A 15,341-nucleotide genomic window follows, 5' to 3' on the forward strand; every position below is an offset into this window, starting at 1 on the left:
ATTCGGCATAAAGTTGGTACAAAGGTTCAGGCGACATGTGATTCAGATTGTTTTTGTTCCCCCAGCAGGTTTGTAATGCGTGCAAATGCTTTCATAAATTAAAAATTAAGAGGCCATTATGTGTACAAGCAGTTTTTAACACTGCTATGTTTACTTACATTTCTAATATTCATTCACTATAACCTTTTTACATATTTAAGTAGGATAGGACCCTTGTAAATAAGCAATAACTGATCATAAGTTCAGCCAGGAGCCAGAGGAGCAGCCAACTAATACTGATGCTCTTCAATTTTCTCTTGGTCTGTAGGTTGTGCGAGGCCGCCCGGCGTGAAGCACGGAGACCTGCTGAACCAGACCGAAGCCAACCGGGGCTCCTTTCCCCCTGGCACCCTGCTGACTTATGGCTGTGAACCGGGCTACAGTGCAGATGGACCCACAAGCATCATTTGCACCAGTGCTGGAGCCTGGTCCCCTCAACCTCCAGGCTGTGTCAGAAGCAGTGGTGAGCAAATATTCAAAAACACACAACAACGTACACTAAGACATAATGCTTATTAATTTACTAAAAATGTTATTCCTGTTTGTACTCATCACAGTTTGAAGATACCGGTGTTTAGAAAAACATCACTGGAAGGATTCATTTTGTCACATTTTGTTGCATTAAAAATTTCTAATGGAATGACAAGCTTTTAAAAAAATATTCTCACTACCTAAAAAGTCAGCTTTATAAACTTGAGCATGCATGCTTACCACATCAAACCTGCAATATTGCATCAGTTCATGAGCGTACAGCATCAGAAAACAGTATTAACACATTCAATTTAAACCCTAGGACTCAAACCTGACCACAGGTAATGACATGTTTTCTTTATATGAGAACCAAATTAAATTAAAATCCCTATTGCCCCTCCACAGTGTGTTCACCCCCAACTGAACCAGAGAACGGGGGCTACCGCTGTCACCCGTCTCCCTGCCACCGACTCACCCAGAAGACCGTCATCGAGTACTTCTGTGATGAGGGCTTCGCTCTTAAAGGAGACTACAAGTTCCTCACCTGCCAGAACGGGGAGTGGGACGGGCCAATGCAGATTAGCTGCAGGCTCACACAAGGTCTGTCACTGCAGCTCACTTTTACTTTTACTCATCTCTGAAGGCACAAAATCTCAAACAGGAATTGGAAATCAAAGTCTGTGAAACACACTTACACTTCCTCTTTATCTTCTTTTTTTTGCGTCCCTCAGACAAGGAGCCGAGCTCTCCCCTGGGTATACCAGCTCTTTCTATCGTGACATCCACCGCCAGTTCTGTGGCGCTCATCCTGCTTTTAGTTGTGCTGTTTGTTCTTGTGCAGCCCAAACTCAAGTCCTTCCATCACAGCAGGTAAGATACACACACATGGTGAAGTGAATTGATGAGTTCCTGTTACCATTGAGAACAATGCTGACACAACTGTTCTCTCTCGTATGCCAGCCGTGACTAGTTCTGCAGTTTATAAAATTAAAGACAAAGTCGAGTTCATTACATCACAGATATGATGTGGGTTTATTTTCCCCGTTCTGCTCTGATAACATTTCACTTCATGTTTATTGCATGCAAATCAAAGTTCTCTTTATAATGCAAGTACACAACAGGAAGGGGGTGAACAGTTTAACCCTTGTTCTCTTCACAACCCTTCAGCAGTTAGCAGCTAATTCAAAAGGAGGAAGTTGGCAGCTAACCCTAACCTTCTTGTGTTACACCTAATACCTCTTTACTAACCGAATACACTTATTGTGTTTAGAAGTTTAGAAAATGAAAGCTACTGGGTTATAATGATCTCTGTAGAAAAAGGATTAAAGTGTCTCTAAGATCGCACAGCATATTTAGACAAAAACATGTACTTTATGTTTACGTCTGCAATATATTTTAAATGTGAAAATCTCTGAGATGCAGTTTGGAGCAGAATATCCAACTTTTAAAGGACTGGTCTGGCCTACACAGTCATATTGTTAAAAATAGAAGTATCTTTTCAGTGAAGGGAAAAAACTGTGGAGGAATCCTGCCTGTAATATATCTCTGATCCTCCAAATTCTTGTGTTTCTTGCCTGAATAGACTCCATTGTAAAGTTGTTTCTAGGGATGTTGTCACTTCCCTGGATGCCATTAAAATAAAAAAGTCCAATAGAATAATATCACAATCTCAGCAACCACATTTCCACTTGGTTGTTGTCATAAAGATGTGAATACGCTTTAATGTCTGTGTTGCTCTGAGTGCATTTCCTTTTCTTCTTTGCCTTCCTAAAGACGTGGAACATGTTAAAAAGGAATTGTATACAAGCCTTTTGTTTCTTACACAAACTATGGTTGGCAGAGACTCTTGAAAGCTTTTGTTCTGCATCCTTTGAAAGAACACCGCCCTTTTATATTCTGTGCTGTAAAACCATCTACTTGTTTGTCACAAAGTGACACAGCAGAGTCTAAATTCTTCCTGTGTACAAACCTTGTATTGGTTTGAGTGAAACACGTTACATAAACAAGTTTTCCACATACGCATCTCAACTAGTTTTATAAGTATGCTGCACCCAAGAAATGAAAGTAAAAGTAAGAAAACAGAGTGACTAGCTGCCTGTGCTGTGGCTTTGTGATAAAAAGGCACAATGATCGTATCTAATGCTTACTGGCACTCTTGTTGATTAAGTGGTTCGTCTGAGGGCTTAGTGCAGCCGGCTATAAAGGGTACAGTCAACCCTCATCACCCCCTCTCAGAGGTTATGCTGCAGAAAACCACACACATGGCTGCATCATGACTATAAACCTGAGCCAGTCCTGATCCACCTTGTCAAAATAAGTCTCACTCAGTCTTTGTGTCTCTCTCTCCATCAGAAGGGAGCAGGGAGTCTCGGGCCAGTCCGGCTCCATCATGGTGGAGGGCGTCCAGGTGACACTTCCCTCCTATGAAGAGGCAGTATATGGAAGTGGCGGGCCCTGTGGCTCCTCCGGTCCTCCTCCTTCTCCGTCACCGCCTCCTGCTCCTCCAGAGTCTCGTGTTCCCATCGTGCTGTCTGAGGGTCTTCCTCAGGGAGCCACAGGAGGCCAAGGCCCCAGCAGAACCCGCCACCACAGAGACTTTGACTTCTGTCTCCCATCCACGTCCTCTTCATCGTCTTTCTCATCCCGCCGTCAAGCAGAGACGGTGCTGGTTCATGAGGCCCCATCCTCCTCTTCTTCTTCTTTATCATCATGGGCTAGAGAGCACCCTGGGGGTGCGTGCGCAGGCCCCCTACCTCTCCGTAGAGACTCTGAGAGCAGCGACCAGCACAGTCTGCTTTCTGTCACCTCTACAGATGATTTTTCTGATGGTAAGAGAAAACACACTCAACATGTAATGACACGTTTTGCTGTTAAACAAGGGGAGCACAACTCCTCCTGGGCTCGTTGCCCCCAGAAGTACACCCCCACTGCAGGACTTTGACCCATACGTGAACTGCTTGTACCTCTACTGTAAGCTACCAGATGCTAGCACAAGCTAAGCACCGGTGTTTGGCACTTGCCTGTCCAACAGAAAGCAGGCCAACTCCGTGTCGGTGGGTGAAAGCAATCCAGAGGTTCACCCTCTCTTTTGAACAAGTTTTATCTGATTGGCATTTGCCTAATATTTTCTCTATTTTCCTGCCACGTCCACGTCTGTCATATTCACAGGATTGAATCAAGTCCAATCACTTAAAATAAAACGTATATGTAGGCTGTCACACGTTGAACTGGCTTATTGGCTGGCACAAATAACCTCACTCAGCAGAGGCATGTGGACTTTAAACTTCAGGGAGGACTGCAAACTGTCTGTGCTAGCACTGCTAACATTAACAACACTCAGAAGACCAATTTGACATGGTTAACCTGCGGATGCTGACATCCTGTTTCATATGAAACATGACACAGCATATCATGACTGTTACTGCACAAGATATGTTTCCCCTCAACTTGAATTTAAATTTCTATTTCAATAACCACAAAATAAGTCACAAGGAATATCCCTGATATTTGACACAAGAAAGGTTACATTAAGAGTATGACCTCTTAATGCTGAATTTCAAGTTCATACCAAACCAAACCAAATACATTTGAGTATTTACCTAAACATTTAAAGTGTCCATGCATGGAAGGTGAAATAGTGGACAATGCCTCTACACTCCTGGATTTTATGGGATATAGCATAACCAAAAGTCAATTAGGAGCCTGTTTATACAGACAATAGGCAGCAGGGACAGAATTTTTAGAATGGGTAAGAGCAGTAACTTCTCATGACTTAAACAAAAAAGAAAGCCACTCACATTAAACAGTTTTTGGTGATGTAATGAATTGCATGACTGTTCTAAAGGTAGCTGACCCCTGAACTGTAGCTGTATTCTAATCCGTCTGATCTGTCTCCCTGCAGATATTCCTCTGCTGAAGGAAGCATGAAGCCTGCCAGCCTGCTATCAGCATCAGCAGCAGAGGCCCCCGTTCCCCAATCTCTCTCTGCTGACCAGGACTGACTGTGGCTGTCAACCCACTTGCCCCTGACTTCCCTTCAGCAGAGAAAAAGACTAGAACTTTGTTCATCACCCCATGCAACCTCTTCTGCCATCGCTGCCCATGCAGAGCAAAACCAACTACCGAAACTCACAAGCAATGATGGAGCACCACTGGACCCAGCTGCTGGTTCAAACTGCAGACAAACAAAGTGGTGCCAGCTTAACGTAAATCCTGTAGATCCGATGTATATGAGTAAAACACACACTGAGTTAAGGTTGTGTACCATAGGCTTTGTATTACTGTACACTTGCCTACTCCCAGGTGTAGTTCTCTATATTACCATCGCTCACAGAGGCTTCATGGGAGAAGGCAATAGCAACTGAGACACCTCGACTCTGTCTGGGATTACTGCAGATAAAAAAGATAAATATGAAATAACTTGTGATGTTAGCTCCTGAAGCCGCGGCGCTCAGAATCTGAATCGTCTTCCCGCTGTACTTGAAAAGTTGTGAGTGGCGGCTGGGTTATTTTTTTAATATTCTTTTTTTTTTTTTTTTTTTTTGGTGAATGCTGCATGTTGTTTTGAGTTATTGCTGTCACAGCACGGTGGACCCACTCTGAATGAAGCATGAAGCCTCCTCTGCCTCTCACTCTCGCTTTCTCTCTTGCTGTCTGTGTTTCCGGGGTGGCGTCTAGCATATGGATTAGTGGGATCGAGAACCACTTCACAGGAGCTAAAAGCAGGATGCAGTGTTTGACGGAGCACCGTGTCACCACTATATAAAGACCTGCTCCTTTCTCTTTTCCGTTGCCAGCTGCACCGTGACTGTGGAAGGTGCTTCTTCTGTCGCATGACTGGGATTGATTGGCGTTTTGGTTCCAGGGATGTGCGATGAGTCTTACCTGAATAAATCGAGGGAGACATATTGTCATATTCTGAGTGCAAGCTGAGAAGAGGGTTGTCTTTTAACATGGTGATTGGGCACGTGACTAAAAACTTAAGGCGTTTTTTTTTTTTTTTTCTTCACACTCTATTTATTGTTTGGTGTTTGGCTCAGTTTGCTGAATCTGAATGCATGTGTGTGCGTGCGTGTGCATCTTTGTGTGTCAGCCATTTTCTGATTTGCCTGTCGTCAGATCAGAGACTGGCCTCACAATGTCCCCGTCTTACACCACAGGAAAATTCTCCCTCCAGCACTGAATAAGTCACATGAACAAACCAGCGTCACTTCAGGCAACTGGTCCACCACACAATGTGTGTATTATTCATCTGCTCTCCAGCTAGAATATTTATCATTTTCTGCTGAATGGCTGGAAAATTGCTCTCGCCCAACTTCACACTGTACCGAAGACTCTCCACTTTTGTGCATTACTGACACGGCTGCAACTGGTTGCAGTGACACGATGAAAAAAGTTTTTGTTATATAGCACCCCCCAACCCCCGCCACATACACTCACTCACCCTCCTCACGTCAAGTGCAGATTTAAGAGAGAATGATGTTATTTTGTTAGAAATCATCCTCTGTTTCCATCGCCACTTGAAAAGCTTCGGTGGTTGAGTTGGTCACTTTGGAAACAGCATGACTCTGGAGGATCCCGGGAATTACTTTTCAAGCTTTGCTGCTCAGAGAAAAAGAAAAGCTCAAACAGAACAACCCATCTGAAATTCTGTTCTCAGTTTTAGTTGGTATTTGTGGCTGTCTGTCAATGTCAACGGCTACATTATTAATGCAAACAATGTTGCCTTAGACCTGTACATTTTCTTTTCTTTCATTTTTTGTTTTTGTTTTGGGGACTGGGGGTGTATAATCTAAATACTCTGCGTTGGTTGCTTTACAGTATTGCAACGTGTTCTGTTTTCCCAATGGCCTTACTCTGTTCTTTTCTATTCTATGCATAAGACTGTCTTTGTGTATTTATCAATGAGTTTACTTTTGTTGTGGACACAGCTAAACGAATGTCCAATCCTTCTCTGTGCTCCCCTTTCCAGCTACTGTGATGATGATGATGAGGATGATGATGAGGATGAGGATGATGATGAACCTATAAGCACCTATATTTCACTTTTCTTTTACTTTTTTTGCGACAAGGCATTAACATATGATGGGTTTGAAAGGAATAAAAAAAGAACATAAATGAACTTTGCGTTTAGAAGCACTGTTGTACGGTGTTGCCTCCCAGAAAATAACTGGTTAAAAAAAGTACACATCTTGATTCTTACTTTCAATGCTTCTCAGCTTTGGTTTTTCCTCTGTACATGGCAGTGGGTGTGAAGATAGTAATTTAATATTTGTACAAAGTTTAATTTAATTTTACAGTGTGTATATAACTTTCTAATTAAAGCTTTCTTTTGAATGTGGAAGATGATGTGTCATTATTTAAACCTGTTTCCTAGTGTTGTCCGTCTCGTAACTCATGAAATAAAAATGTTCTCTAGCTGACATAAAATACACTTTTCAAGATATAAAACAAGCTTTTACTTCTCTGTTAAGACATTTCTAGTACCTATAAACTGTTGCAATGTGTCAGTACTTGTATTAGTCAAAAGATTATGATTCAGTTTTCCTTTGGATCTGTTCCTGGAAGATCTGAGCAGTGTTTGGACATGGAAACCATGCTCCTGTTTAACATTAGCTTGAATGACTACAATTGCCTTCTTCCTGTGAATGTGTTACCAGCATTCATCATCATTTCCCATGTTGTTGGTGGTACATTTGTCACATTGTAGTGCTGTAAACTCACCTTAAATGTAATATAGGCTGCTTCTTAATCAGCTTCATCAAATCAAGGCAATCATTTCCAATCTATAGTGAAAGTACATGTAATCAAGGCTGTAGGTCATATTTTTTTTTAAACTGATTCATAATAGTTTCCTATACCATGATGCTGTGTTGATCAAACTAGTATGACTTTACAGAGCTTAACTGTCTATAAAGCTATATTATTATTATAACATCTCTATCATGTCCTACTGTAAGTACAAAGCACCCATGTGACCTGTTCTTCCACACTGTGCAGTCTATCTGTGTCTTATTGACACCTAGTGGCCAGAAGTACAAACTGCACTTATCTTGTAAGCTCTCTCTTATAAATAGGCTACCTTGGTGTCCACCTAAACCATAAACTGGACTGAAGATAACAGGAACATAGGCTACTGAACAAACTGGTGAAGAAGGCCAGCTCTGAGGTCGTGGGAGACATTTCCCATCCCCTGCATTGCACAGGACCAGCACTAGAATAGAAAGCTCCTCCAGAGCAGATTGCTTCAGCTGCGGTATGTGAAGGAGAGATATCGCAGGTCCTTCCTTCCTGCTGCAGTCAATACTTTTTAACCAAAACTGCTGCCAGTATGTCTCAAAGCACACACACACACACACACACACACACACACAAGCTGGAAACAATTCAGCCCAAACATTCGTACAATCGTACTAACAAGTCCTCTGATACCGATGTACAATAACAAAAGGAACTTAGGCCTACAAGGTGCAATAGGCCTACGTGTTCAGATAGTTTTTCATTATTATTGTGATTTTATGGATTGTGCAACCACTGTTACTGCTCTTCAACTGTTTATTTGGGCACTGCTTTCTCTTATTGTCTATCTTGACTCTTTATGGAGTAAACACTGAAAATGTTCCTGCTGTGGGATAAATAAAGGTTTATCTTATTTTAGGATGAAACAAGATATGGCGCAAGATGTAAAAATAGGGGGGGGGGGGGGGGGGGGGGGGGGGTGCCCAACCATGACATGACATTTTTCTGAATGATAAGTGTTATCTCATTATGCAAGAAAATATTTTTTGGTTAATATAAATTAAAATTGGCCTTAATGTGATTGCACTTGTATGGCACGTGAAACAGCTACATTTTTCATGATTTTGAAGCTTAATTTTATAAACTTATAAGTTTTTTTCATTGCTGAAACTTGGCCTGGTGGTTAATAATACATTCTTCTTTTGTATAAAAAACTAAAAAACATGTTTGTTTTTTTTTGTTTGTTTTTTGGTTTACAGGGACTTTAACAAGTTAAAAAAAAGTGTGTTTAATTCTACGCTTTTAAACATTAAAGCAATACAAACTAATTGTTTGTAAAAATGGATGGGACTATTTATCACACGATAAACAAAAGCATTTTTTAGAATATTTTCTAATCGGACGTTTCATTTTTTGTTTATAATAGCCTATAAACTTCTCCAAAAACGTGCACACATATTCAAAAAATAGAGGAAGACAGATTTTATTTACTGACCTAAAAGTTAAACGGCAGTAAGTTAAAAAAAACATTATCTTCCCCCCTGTACTGCAGGATAAGCCAAACATCAGAGCAACGTTACAGTTATATCTCTATGGCAACAAACCATGGTTACGACCGTGACGACACACGATTGCTGCCGTTAAACCTCAAGTACTAGTGATGTCATGCGCATGCGTCACGTGGTGCGTCTCCTTGTCCCGCCCCTCCGTGAAAACAGCAGATGCTCCATTTTGTTTGATTTTCTAGTTTGCGGTCACTGTTGATAGAAAGAAAGAAAACACCTCACAGACAACGGGTCAAAGGTATGTTTACTGCGATTCAAATCGAACATTGCGTTTCCACTTTTGTGTGTATGGATGTTATCTGTCGTGTGTAAGCGTCAAATGAAAAGATTATGTTTAGTAGATTCGCATACTAGGCCTCGGGTGTATTTTTTTTTGTGTGCTAACATGCTAACGCAAACTTAGCATTTGTGATGCCGTTATTGTCTATGCACAGTTACTTGATGAAGTAGGATTCGTTTTAAGAGAATCCACGTTTATGCTTTGAATTCTGTTTTTTTTTTTAGATACACACAGCATCAAAAATGAGCGGATGTCGTATTTTCATCGGGCGGCTGAGTCCGTCTGCGAGAGAGAAGGATGTGGAGAGGTTCTTTAAGGGATACGGCCGCATCCGGGACATCGACCTGAAGAGGGGCTTCGGCTTTGTGGTGAGTCAGCAGGCCTTGTTCATTTTAAACCAAACACATTGTGATTTATTCTTTTTATTCACAGGAATGTAAGTCACCCTGTTGTAGCTTAGTCCCTCAGAAGATTATATCAATGTGTTGTACAATATTAGGGCTTTAATTTTGTTCCCCCTGGTCGACACAATCACACGGGGTGGTACTGAGGAGTACTGCAGCCGCTACTCTATTTATTATTCTTTTTATTGAATGGTTTTTAAAATTAAAACAGAAACAGGCAATGGGGAAAAAAATACAAAGAAAAACTCTAAACATAAATTATTAAATTATTCAGAGGCTATATGTTCCCAGGCCTGTCTGCAAGTTCCCACCCACCCCACGCATGTTCCCAGTTTCGTTCGTACATACATATATCCACACAAACCTATACATATATATCAATCAATAATAATTGATTAATAAAATAACAAGTAAAATAAATACTCTATTTATAAATAAGGATCAGTATAACGTTGTAATCTGTAAATATCTTGGTAAATTATACATTCAAAACGTGAGGTTGATGCTTGTCTTTTATACGCTTCCGCACATTGTTGTGGGTTTAACATTACATGAGCTTTTGGGTTACAGTTCCTCTGTTTATGCTCCAGGTCGTGACCACACCCCCAGTCCTAACATTGTGAGGAAGTGATATTGCAAATTATAGTTATAATTATATTATTGATCCCGCAAGGGGAAATTTGTTTTTGCATTCTGTCTTGTAAACATATAATAGAATTACTTTATTGATCCCAAACTGGGACATTGTGGCGTTACAGCAGCAGGTTGTCCAAACACACAATGAGTAAAAAAACACAATGTTAGCAAATCTAAACATAATATAATATTAAATACAAAGTAAATAAGTACTCAAAAATATCAAAACTAAGAATGTGAATATATAAAACATGCTACACAAACATAGGCACAAACAGGATTCTATGAACATGCACTAATGGAGAGGTCTCAGAGTGAGGGGGCTGCCCACAGTGGGTGCTCCTGAGCTGGGGGGGGGGGGTTAGGTGCCTTGCTCAAGGGCACCTCGGCAGTGCTCAGGAAGTGGATTGGCACCTCTCCAGCTACCAGGCCAATTTCCGTGCCGGGACTTGAATCGGTGACCCTCTGATTCCCAACCCAAGTCCCTACAGACTGAGCTACTGCTGCTGTTAAGTATTCAAAATTAAAAAAAGTTTATCCCAATTGTAAAAAGTAATCTTTGCACTTGAATAATGATCATAATATAGCCCAGTACTGCAATGCTGCACTCTACATTATAGGAAAATGATTGAGCATGATGGAAAGCAGTACTGCACATGAAATGAAAGTTATGCTTTCCATGTTGCCGAAAGTTGTGGAGTCACACAGTTTGATGGCCACAGGTCAAAAAGACTCCCGTGGGCATTTAGTCGTGCTCCTCGGTGGAAACGATGTGGAAAATGACCCAAACGTTAATTGAGATTGTTTTAAATGTTGTCTGTTTTGTTTGTTGTAGGAGTTCGACGACCCCAGAGATGCTGAAGATGCCGTTTATGAGCTTGATGGCAAAGAGTTGTGCAATGAAAGGTATGAGTATTTATTACTTTAGATTTAAGGAAACAGATTTATTTGAGTTTTTCCTCCACTTCAATTTTTTTTCCCCCTCAGGGTGACCATTGAACACGCCCGTGTGCGCCTGCGTGGCGGTCGTGGCAGAGGAGGCAGCGGCGGCAATGGAGGAGGTCGATTCTCTGATCGCTATGGTCGAGGCTCCCAGAACAGTCGGAGGTAAGGGTTAACATCACATCAACAGATCTGTGATGCATCAGTGTCGCTTAAATTCGTCAAAATAAGGAAGGAACACATGCTGATGAAAGATCTAAAAGCACATTATGCAAACATCTTAAAACCGTTTTGTAGTGAAAGGTCAACAAACGGTCTGGACGAGTTTGATGTCTTCCTCAAATGCAACACAAGCCCTGACCACATTACATATTAAAGATCCTGATATGAACTAGTATTTGCTTTTGATAATTAGCTAATAAGAGCCCCTTGTTTAAGTCTGTATCTTAACTTTTTTTCTCCTTTTATTTTTTAGCCGGAACCCTCCTCCGATGCGCACTGAGAACCGCCTGATAGTGGAGAACTTGTCCTCTCGCGTCAGCTGGCAGGTTAGCGTTGCTACATGTTATTTTCTCACAGAATGCTTCTCAAAGCAAAAACATTTTCACATCCAACAGTCTGCCTGCAAAAATACACACATACAATTATATCATTTCCATGCTGCTAAAAACATAACATCTTAGGAATCTGATTTGCTAAAATGTGTTACCAGTCAAAATCATTTTAATGTGATGAGGCCCAAATTGGTCTTTTTAAAAGCACAGCTCTAATTAAATCTGCATCTTATGCAGTTATGTAATCACTGAAAGAGCAGTAACAGCAAACACTTCATTTGTTCATTTTTTTCAAATTTTAACCAATTCTTCACCCCTTTATTTGCCAGCCTGACTGTTGTGTCATGTGGAAGAGCTCGCTTATGGTGGAGTTAACCCCTTCTGGGTCCTTCTGTCTGGGTTGAGCCTGTGCTGTCAGCCAGTCTGTCCTACACCTAGTTGATGCCTGCTGGTCATGTGAGCGCTCGCTCCACACTAGAGGTGCTGGAGGCCCCTACGCTCGCTCGCAACGCCCCTTGCCGAAAGCAGGGGGGTGCCTGGTGTGTGGCAGAGAGCGAGAGAGAGGAAACAGAGAGTTGGCAGAGAGAAAGGAGAGGAGAGAGCGAGAGTCGATGGTGATGGCGTATTGATCGATGGTTCGTTAATTTGAGGGGCTTCGATCGATCGATATCCCCCCTCCCCTCCCCCTTCTGGTGTTCCCGCACATCGCGAGCAAGAGAGAGAGAGTGTGAATGCCTCCCAGGTGCCCGTGGATATAATCTGCTGTTATGGTGGGCCCGTCCCAAAGGGTTTCGCTCTCAGGTAGTAGTTTCCTCTCTTCCACCCTGTTCACTCTCTTTACTGAGGCGGGGTGCCGAGACAGGGGCGGTCCCGGTGCCGAGCCCTGTGCTCTCCTTGCCAGGGAGGTTGCCATGGGGCTCTTAGTGCCAAACGCTGCCCAGGGGGCGCCACTGCAGCTCAGTTCATGCAGATGGTGTTCATGTCTCTGTAGTTGTAAGAGCAGTGGGTCCAAGAATCTCAGAGCTGTTCAAAACACTCAGCCTGTCCAGTCAGAGTGCAGATAATCAAAGTTGGTCGACCTCTAAATTGGCACACATTTTGAAGATTTTTTTTATTTTGTATGTTAAACACTATGTTGCTGAAAGACTGGCTGATGAGACAGTATCAGAGGTTCTTGGACTCACCCTCCTTATCTGCAGTAGCCCTTGTAGTCGTCTCAGACAATCTAACCATCTCTCTTTTTGGGTAAATCAGTCCTGTTAATGTTTCAGCCTGTCTTTGTGTCCTGAGTCCCTCCGTAAATTAACTGATGTGTACGTGTGTAGGATCTGAAAGATTTCATGAGACAAGCTGGAGAGGTGACATTTGCAGACGCACATCGCCCCAAGCTCAACGAAGGGTAAGACCATTCTCTCTGTTAACATTACGTTACGAACGTTGTTGAATGAATGCCACATTGTGAGACGTGTGGATGTTATAATTTAAGGTAAATCACCGTCCAAGTTAAGATGTAACTTACAAATGTCTCGTGTTGTTGTTGTTTTTATTTTTGTGCAGGGTTGTTGAGTTTGCTGCTTATGGTGATCTGAAAAATGCTCTTGAGAAACTGTCTGGAAAGGAAATCAATGGCAGGAAAATTAAGCTCATTGAGGCAGCAAAGAAGAGGTGAGTAACCTGCTGGAGCCTCCGTTCAGTCCAAACATCAATACGTATTAAAGAAGTCCACTGATGTGGCCGATGCATTCGCCCTCAGATGGCCGCACACAGATCTGCAGACTGGCTTCTACTTCTGTGTTCATTTTTACTACCTCACAACAAGTCAAATTCCTTCTGCGTGTAAACATAGTTAGCAATAAACTTCAAATCAGTGATCCACCTGCTTTCATAGATCTGTGAAACATTTACAGATTTAGATGATATTTGTTAAATGTTAATCAGCACCTTCCTGTAGGTCATGACTCTGCAACTGGGAAACATTCTGAGTATAAATCCTGTGAAACGGTATTGATTGAAGAACATTTCACTGCTTTCTAACTAATTAAAAGTCACATTAGAGAAAGCGCTTGTAAAAGAGGCGTCCACCTCTTCCAAATAACACTGTTCAACCGGATGGCTCTATTGAGTGTATAGATTTCTTTGAGCACTAAAAATGATAAATTGCGATGTATTTAAGATATATTAAGTAAGGTATGTTGTTATTCACAACGACACCTTGGAGTGTATAAATTCTTTGAACCAATACATGAGTGAAAGCGTTCAAGTCCTCAACCATAATTCATGAACCAAATGTTCTGAAGGTTGGCTGCATTCTGATGATCTCTCGTTTTCCTTTTCGCAGGTCGAGGAGTCGCTCCCGGTCTGAGAGCTCCTCTCGCTCCCGCTCCCGATCTCGTGGACGCTCACCATCTCGCTCCCCCCGGCGTTCCCGCAGCCCCGCCAAGGCCAGCAATCGTTCCCGCTCTCGCAGCCGCTCGCCAGCCGGCGGAGCCTCCTCCCCAACCCCCAAATCGAAGGAGCCCCCAAAGAGATCCTCCAAGACGAGCAAGTCAGCCACCCCGCCCTCCCCTATGCCTGCTCAGAGAGCGTCCGTCTCTCGCTCGCGCTCCCGCTCACGTTCCCGCTCTCGTTCTCCCTCCACTGACAGCCAACGCTAAAACCTACGTTTAAGGTAAACAGGAGTCAACAGCAGAAACAGCTTTCACGATTAGAATCAGAATGGAGGAGAAGAGCACATTGGAGCTCTCATTACCTCTTCTGACCGCAGTTTTCCTCGAGTACTCGAGTAATGTTTTTTTTTTTTTTATGTTTTGTCAATACTATGTTTGTGTAGCTTTTTAGATTTCAAACTACACATGCTGAAAAAATGATATTCTAATATTTTTCTCCCCATAGGGCATTTTATAATTAAAATAAACGTACAAAACAGACCAAACATTTTATTATTCTCCTCATTTCCCGTCATTTTTAGACCCATTTATGTTTTGACTACCTGTGACTCCGCCCCTCTGAGTGAACCCATCCAAATAGACTGCTGGTCCAGTTCTGCTGCACCGCCGTGTCCTCTCTTAAAGTCGCTTAAATTATCCGGCTGAACCAGGCTCGCTGCCATTGGCTCCGTAGAGTAAGTCATCTCTATACTTTAAAATCTTAGCAGAGGGAATCTGTTGTTTTTTTTGTTTTTTTTAGCATCAGCAGGATCCTTCTGATAAGCTACATGACCACTTTCTTTACTTTGTGTGCTCATTCTGCTGTTAGTGGGAAACTTTTCGTATCATTTTCGATTTTTGTCCGTATCACCCACATTTTCAAAGTCCTTGAACCTCTTTTTTTCTGTATTTTCTGACCCACTGTACCTACCACAGCTGGTGTAAGTCATACCGATACCTTTTTGATGCTTGCATGTGCTTTTCTTTGAACAGAGTTTAGACTCATTACTATTGAAAATATCTTCTCTGTGCATAAAGCTCAAATACAAGCCACCATTCTAACTGGCATTGGCAGCTTCAGTGTAAAGGGCACTGTACAGTAACACACTATTACTGCGTTTGATGAGCTATTCAGTAATAAACTGTAAATTCCATTTTCTTGCAGTTGACAGTTGAATTTTTACTTTGTTAGAAGATGTTAAAAAAGCAAAAAAAAAAAGTCCATTTGGGATAAGGTCAACACTTTAATGTGAGCACTTTAAGTGGTGTAACTTTAAAGAATGCAG

At 42.0% G+C, this 15,341-nt stretch overlaps 2 protein-coding genes across 3 annotated transcripts in view; both read left to right on the top strand.

The window, feature by feature from the left end:
• Positions 1 to 6,853, top strand: part of susd6 (sushi domain containing 6) — a 32,865-nt gene extending 26,012 nt beyond the window's left edge. The window contains exons 3-7 of the mRNA XM_020628272.3: positions 308 to 502; positions 916 to 1,110; positions 1,242 to 1,380; positions 2,863 to 3,338; positions 4,412 to 6,853. Of these exons, the coding sequence (XP_020483928.1) occupies positions 308 to 502; positions 916 to 1,110; positions 1,242 to 1,380; positions 2,863 to 3,338; positions 4,412 to 4,437 (1,031 nt within the window). The 3' untranslated portion in view covers positions 4,438 to 6,853. The remainder of the gene's footprint in view (positions 1 to 307; positions 503 to 915; positions 1,111 to 1,241; positions 1,381 to 2,862; positions 3,339 to 4,411) is intronic.
• Positions 6,854 to 8,893: 2,040 nt separating this feature from the next.
• Positions 8,894 to 15,209, top strand: srsf5b (serine and arginine rich splicing factor 5b). Of its 2 annotated transcripts, XM_029276109.2 has the most exons (9): positions 8,894 to 9,051; positions 9,318 to 9,461; positions 10,969 to 11,039; positions 11,121 to 11,240; positions 11,551 to 11,623; positions 12,955 to 13,028; positions 13,187 to 13,294; positions 13,968 to 14,297; positions 14,598 to 15,209. In XM_029276109.2, the coding sequence occupies exons 2-8, from the start codon at positions 9,336 to 9,338 to the stop codon at positions 14,281 to 14,283; spliced, it is 888 nt and encodes a 295-aa protein (XP_029131942.1). In that variant the 5' UTR covers positions 8,894 to 9,051; positions 9,318 to 9,335; the 3' UTR covers positions 14,284 to 14,297; positions 14,598 to 15,209. The 2 variants fall into 2 exon arrangements, with proteins under 2 accessions (XP_029131942.1, XP_020483722.1); XM_020628066.3 differs by lacking the exon at positions 14,598 to 15,209 and having other exon boundaries at positions 13,968 to 14,559.
• Positions 15,210 to 15,341: the final 132 nt, after the last annotated feature.

Source organism: Labrus bergylta, chromosome 15 (assembly GCF_963930695.1).
Source record: "Labrus bergylta chromosome 15, fLabBer1.1, whole genome shotgun sequence".
Taxonomy (NCBI): domain Eukaryota; kingdom Metazoa; phylum Chordata; class Actinopteri; order Labriformes; family Labridae; genus Labrus; species Labrus bergylta.

What these genes read in the sequence shown, in the direction of transcription:
- srsf5b (XM_029276109.2), top strand. Translation starts at nt 9,336, where the DNA reads ATGAGCGGATGTCGTATTTTCATCGGGCGGCTGAGTCCGTCTGCGAGA. An exon ending in AAAGAGTTGTGCAATGAAAG is followed by an intron (nt 11,040 to 11,120) that starts GTATGAGTATTT and finishes TTTCCCCCTCAG; the next exon opens with GGTGACCATTGAACACGCCC. An exon ending in CCTCTCGCGTCAGCTGGCAG is followed by an intron (nt 11,624 to 12,954) that starts GTTAGCGTTGCT and finishes GTACGTGTGTAG; the next exon opens with GATCTGAAAGATTTCATGAG.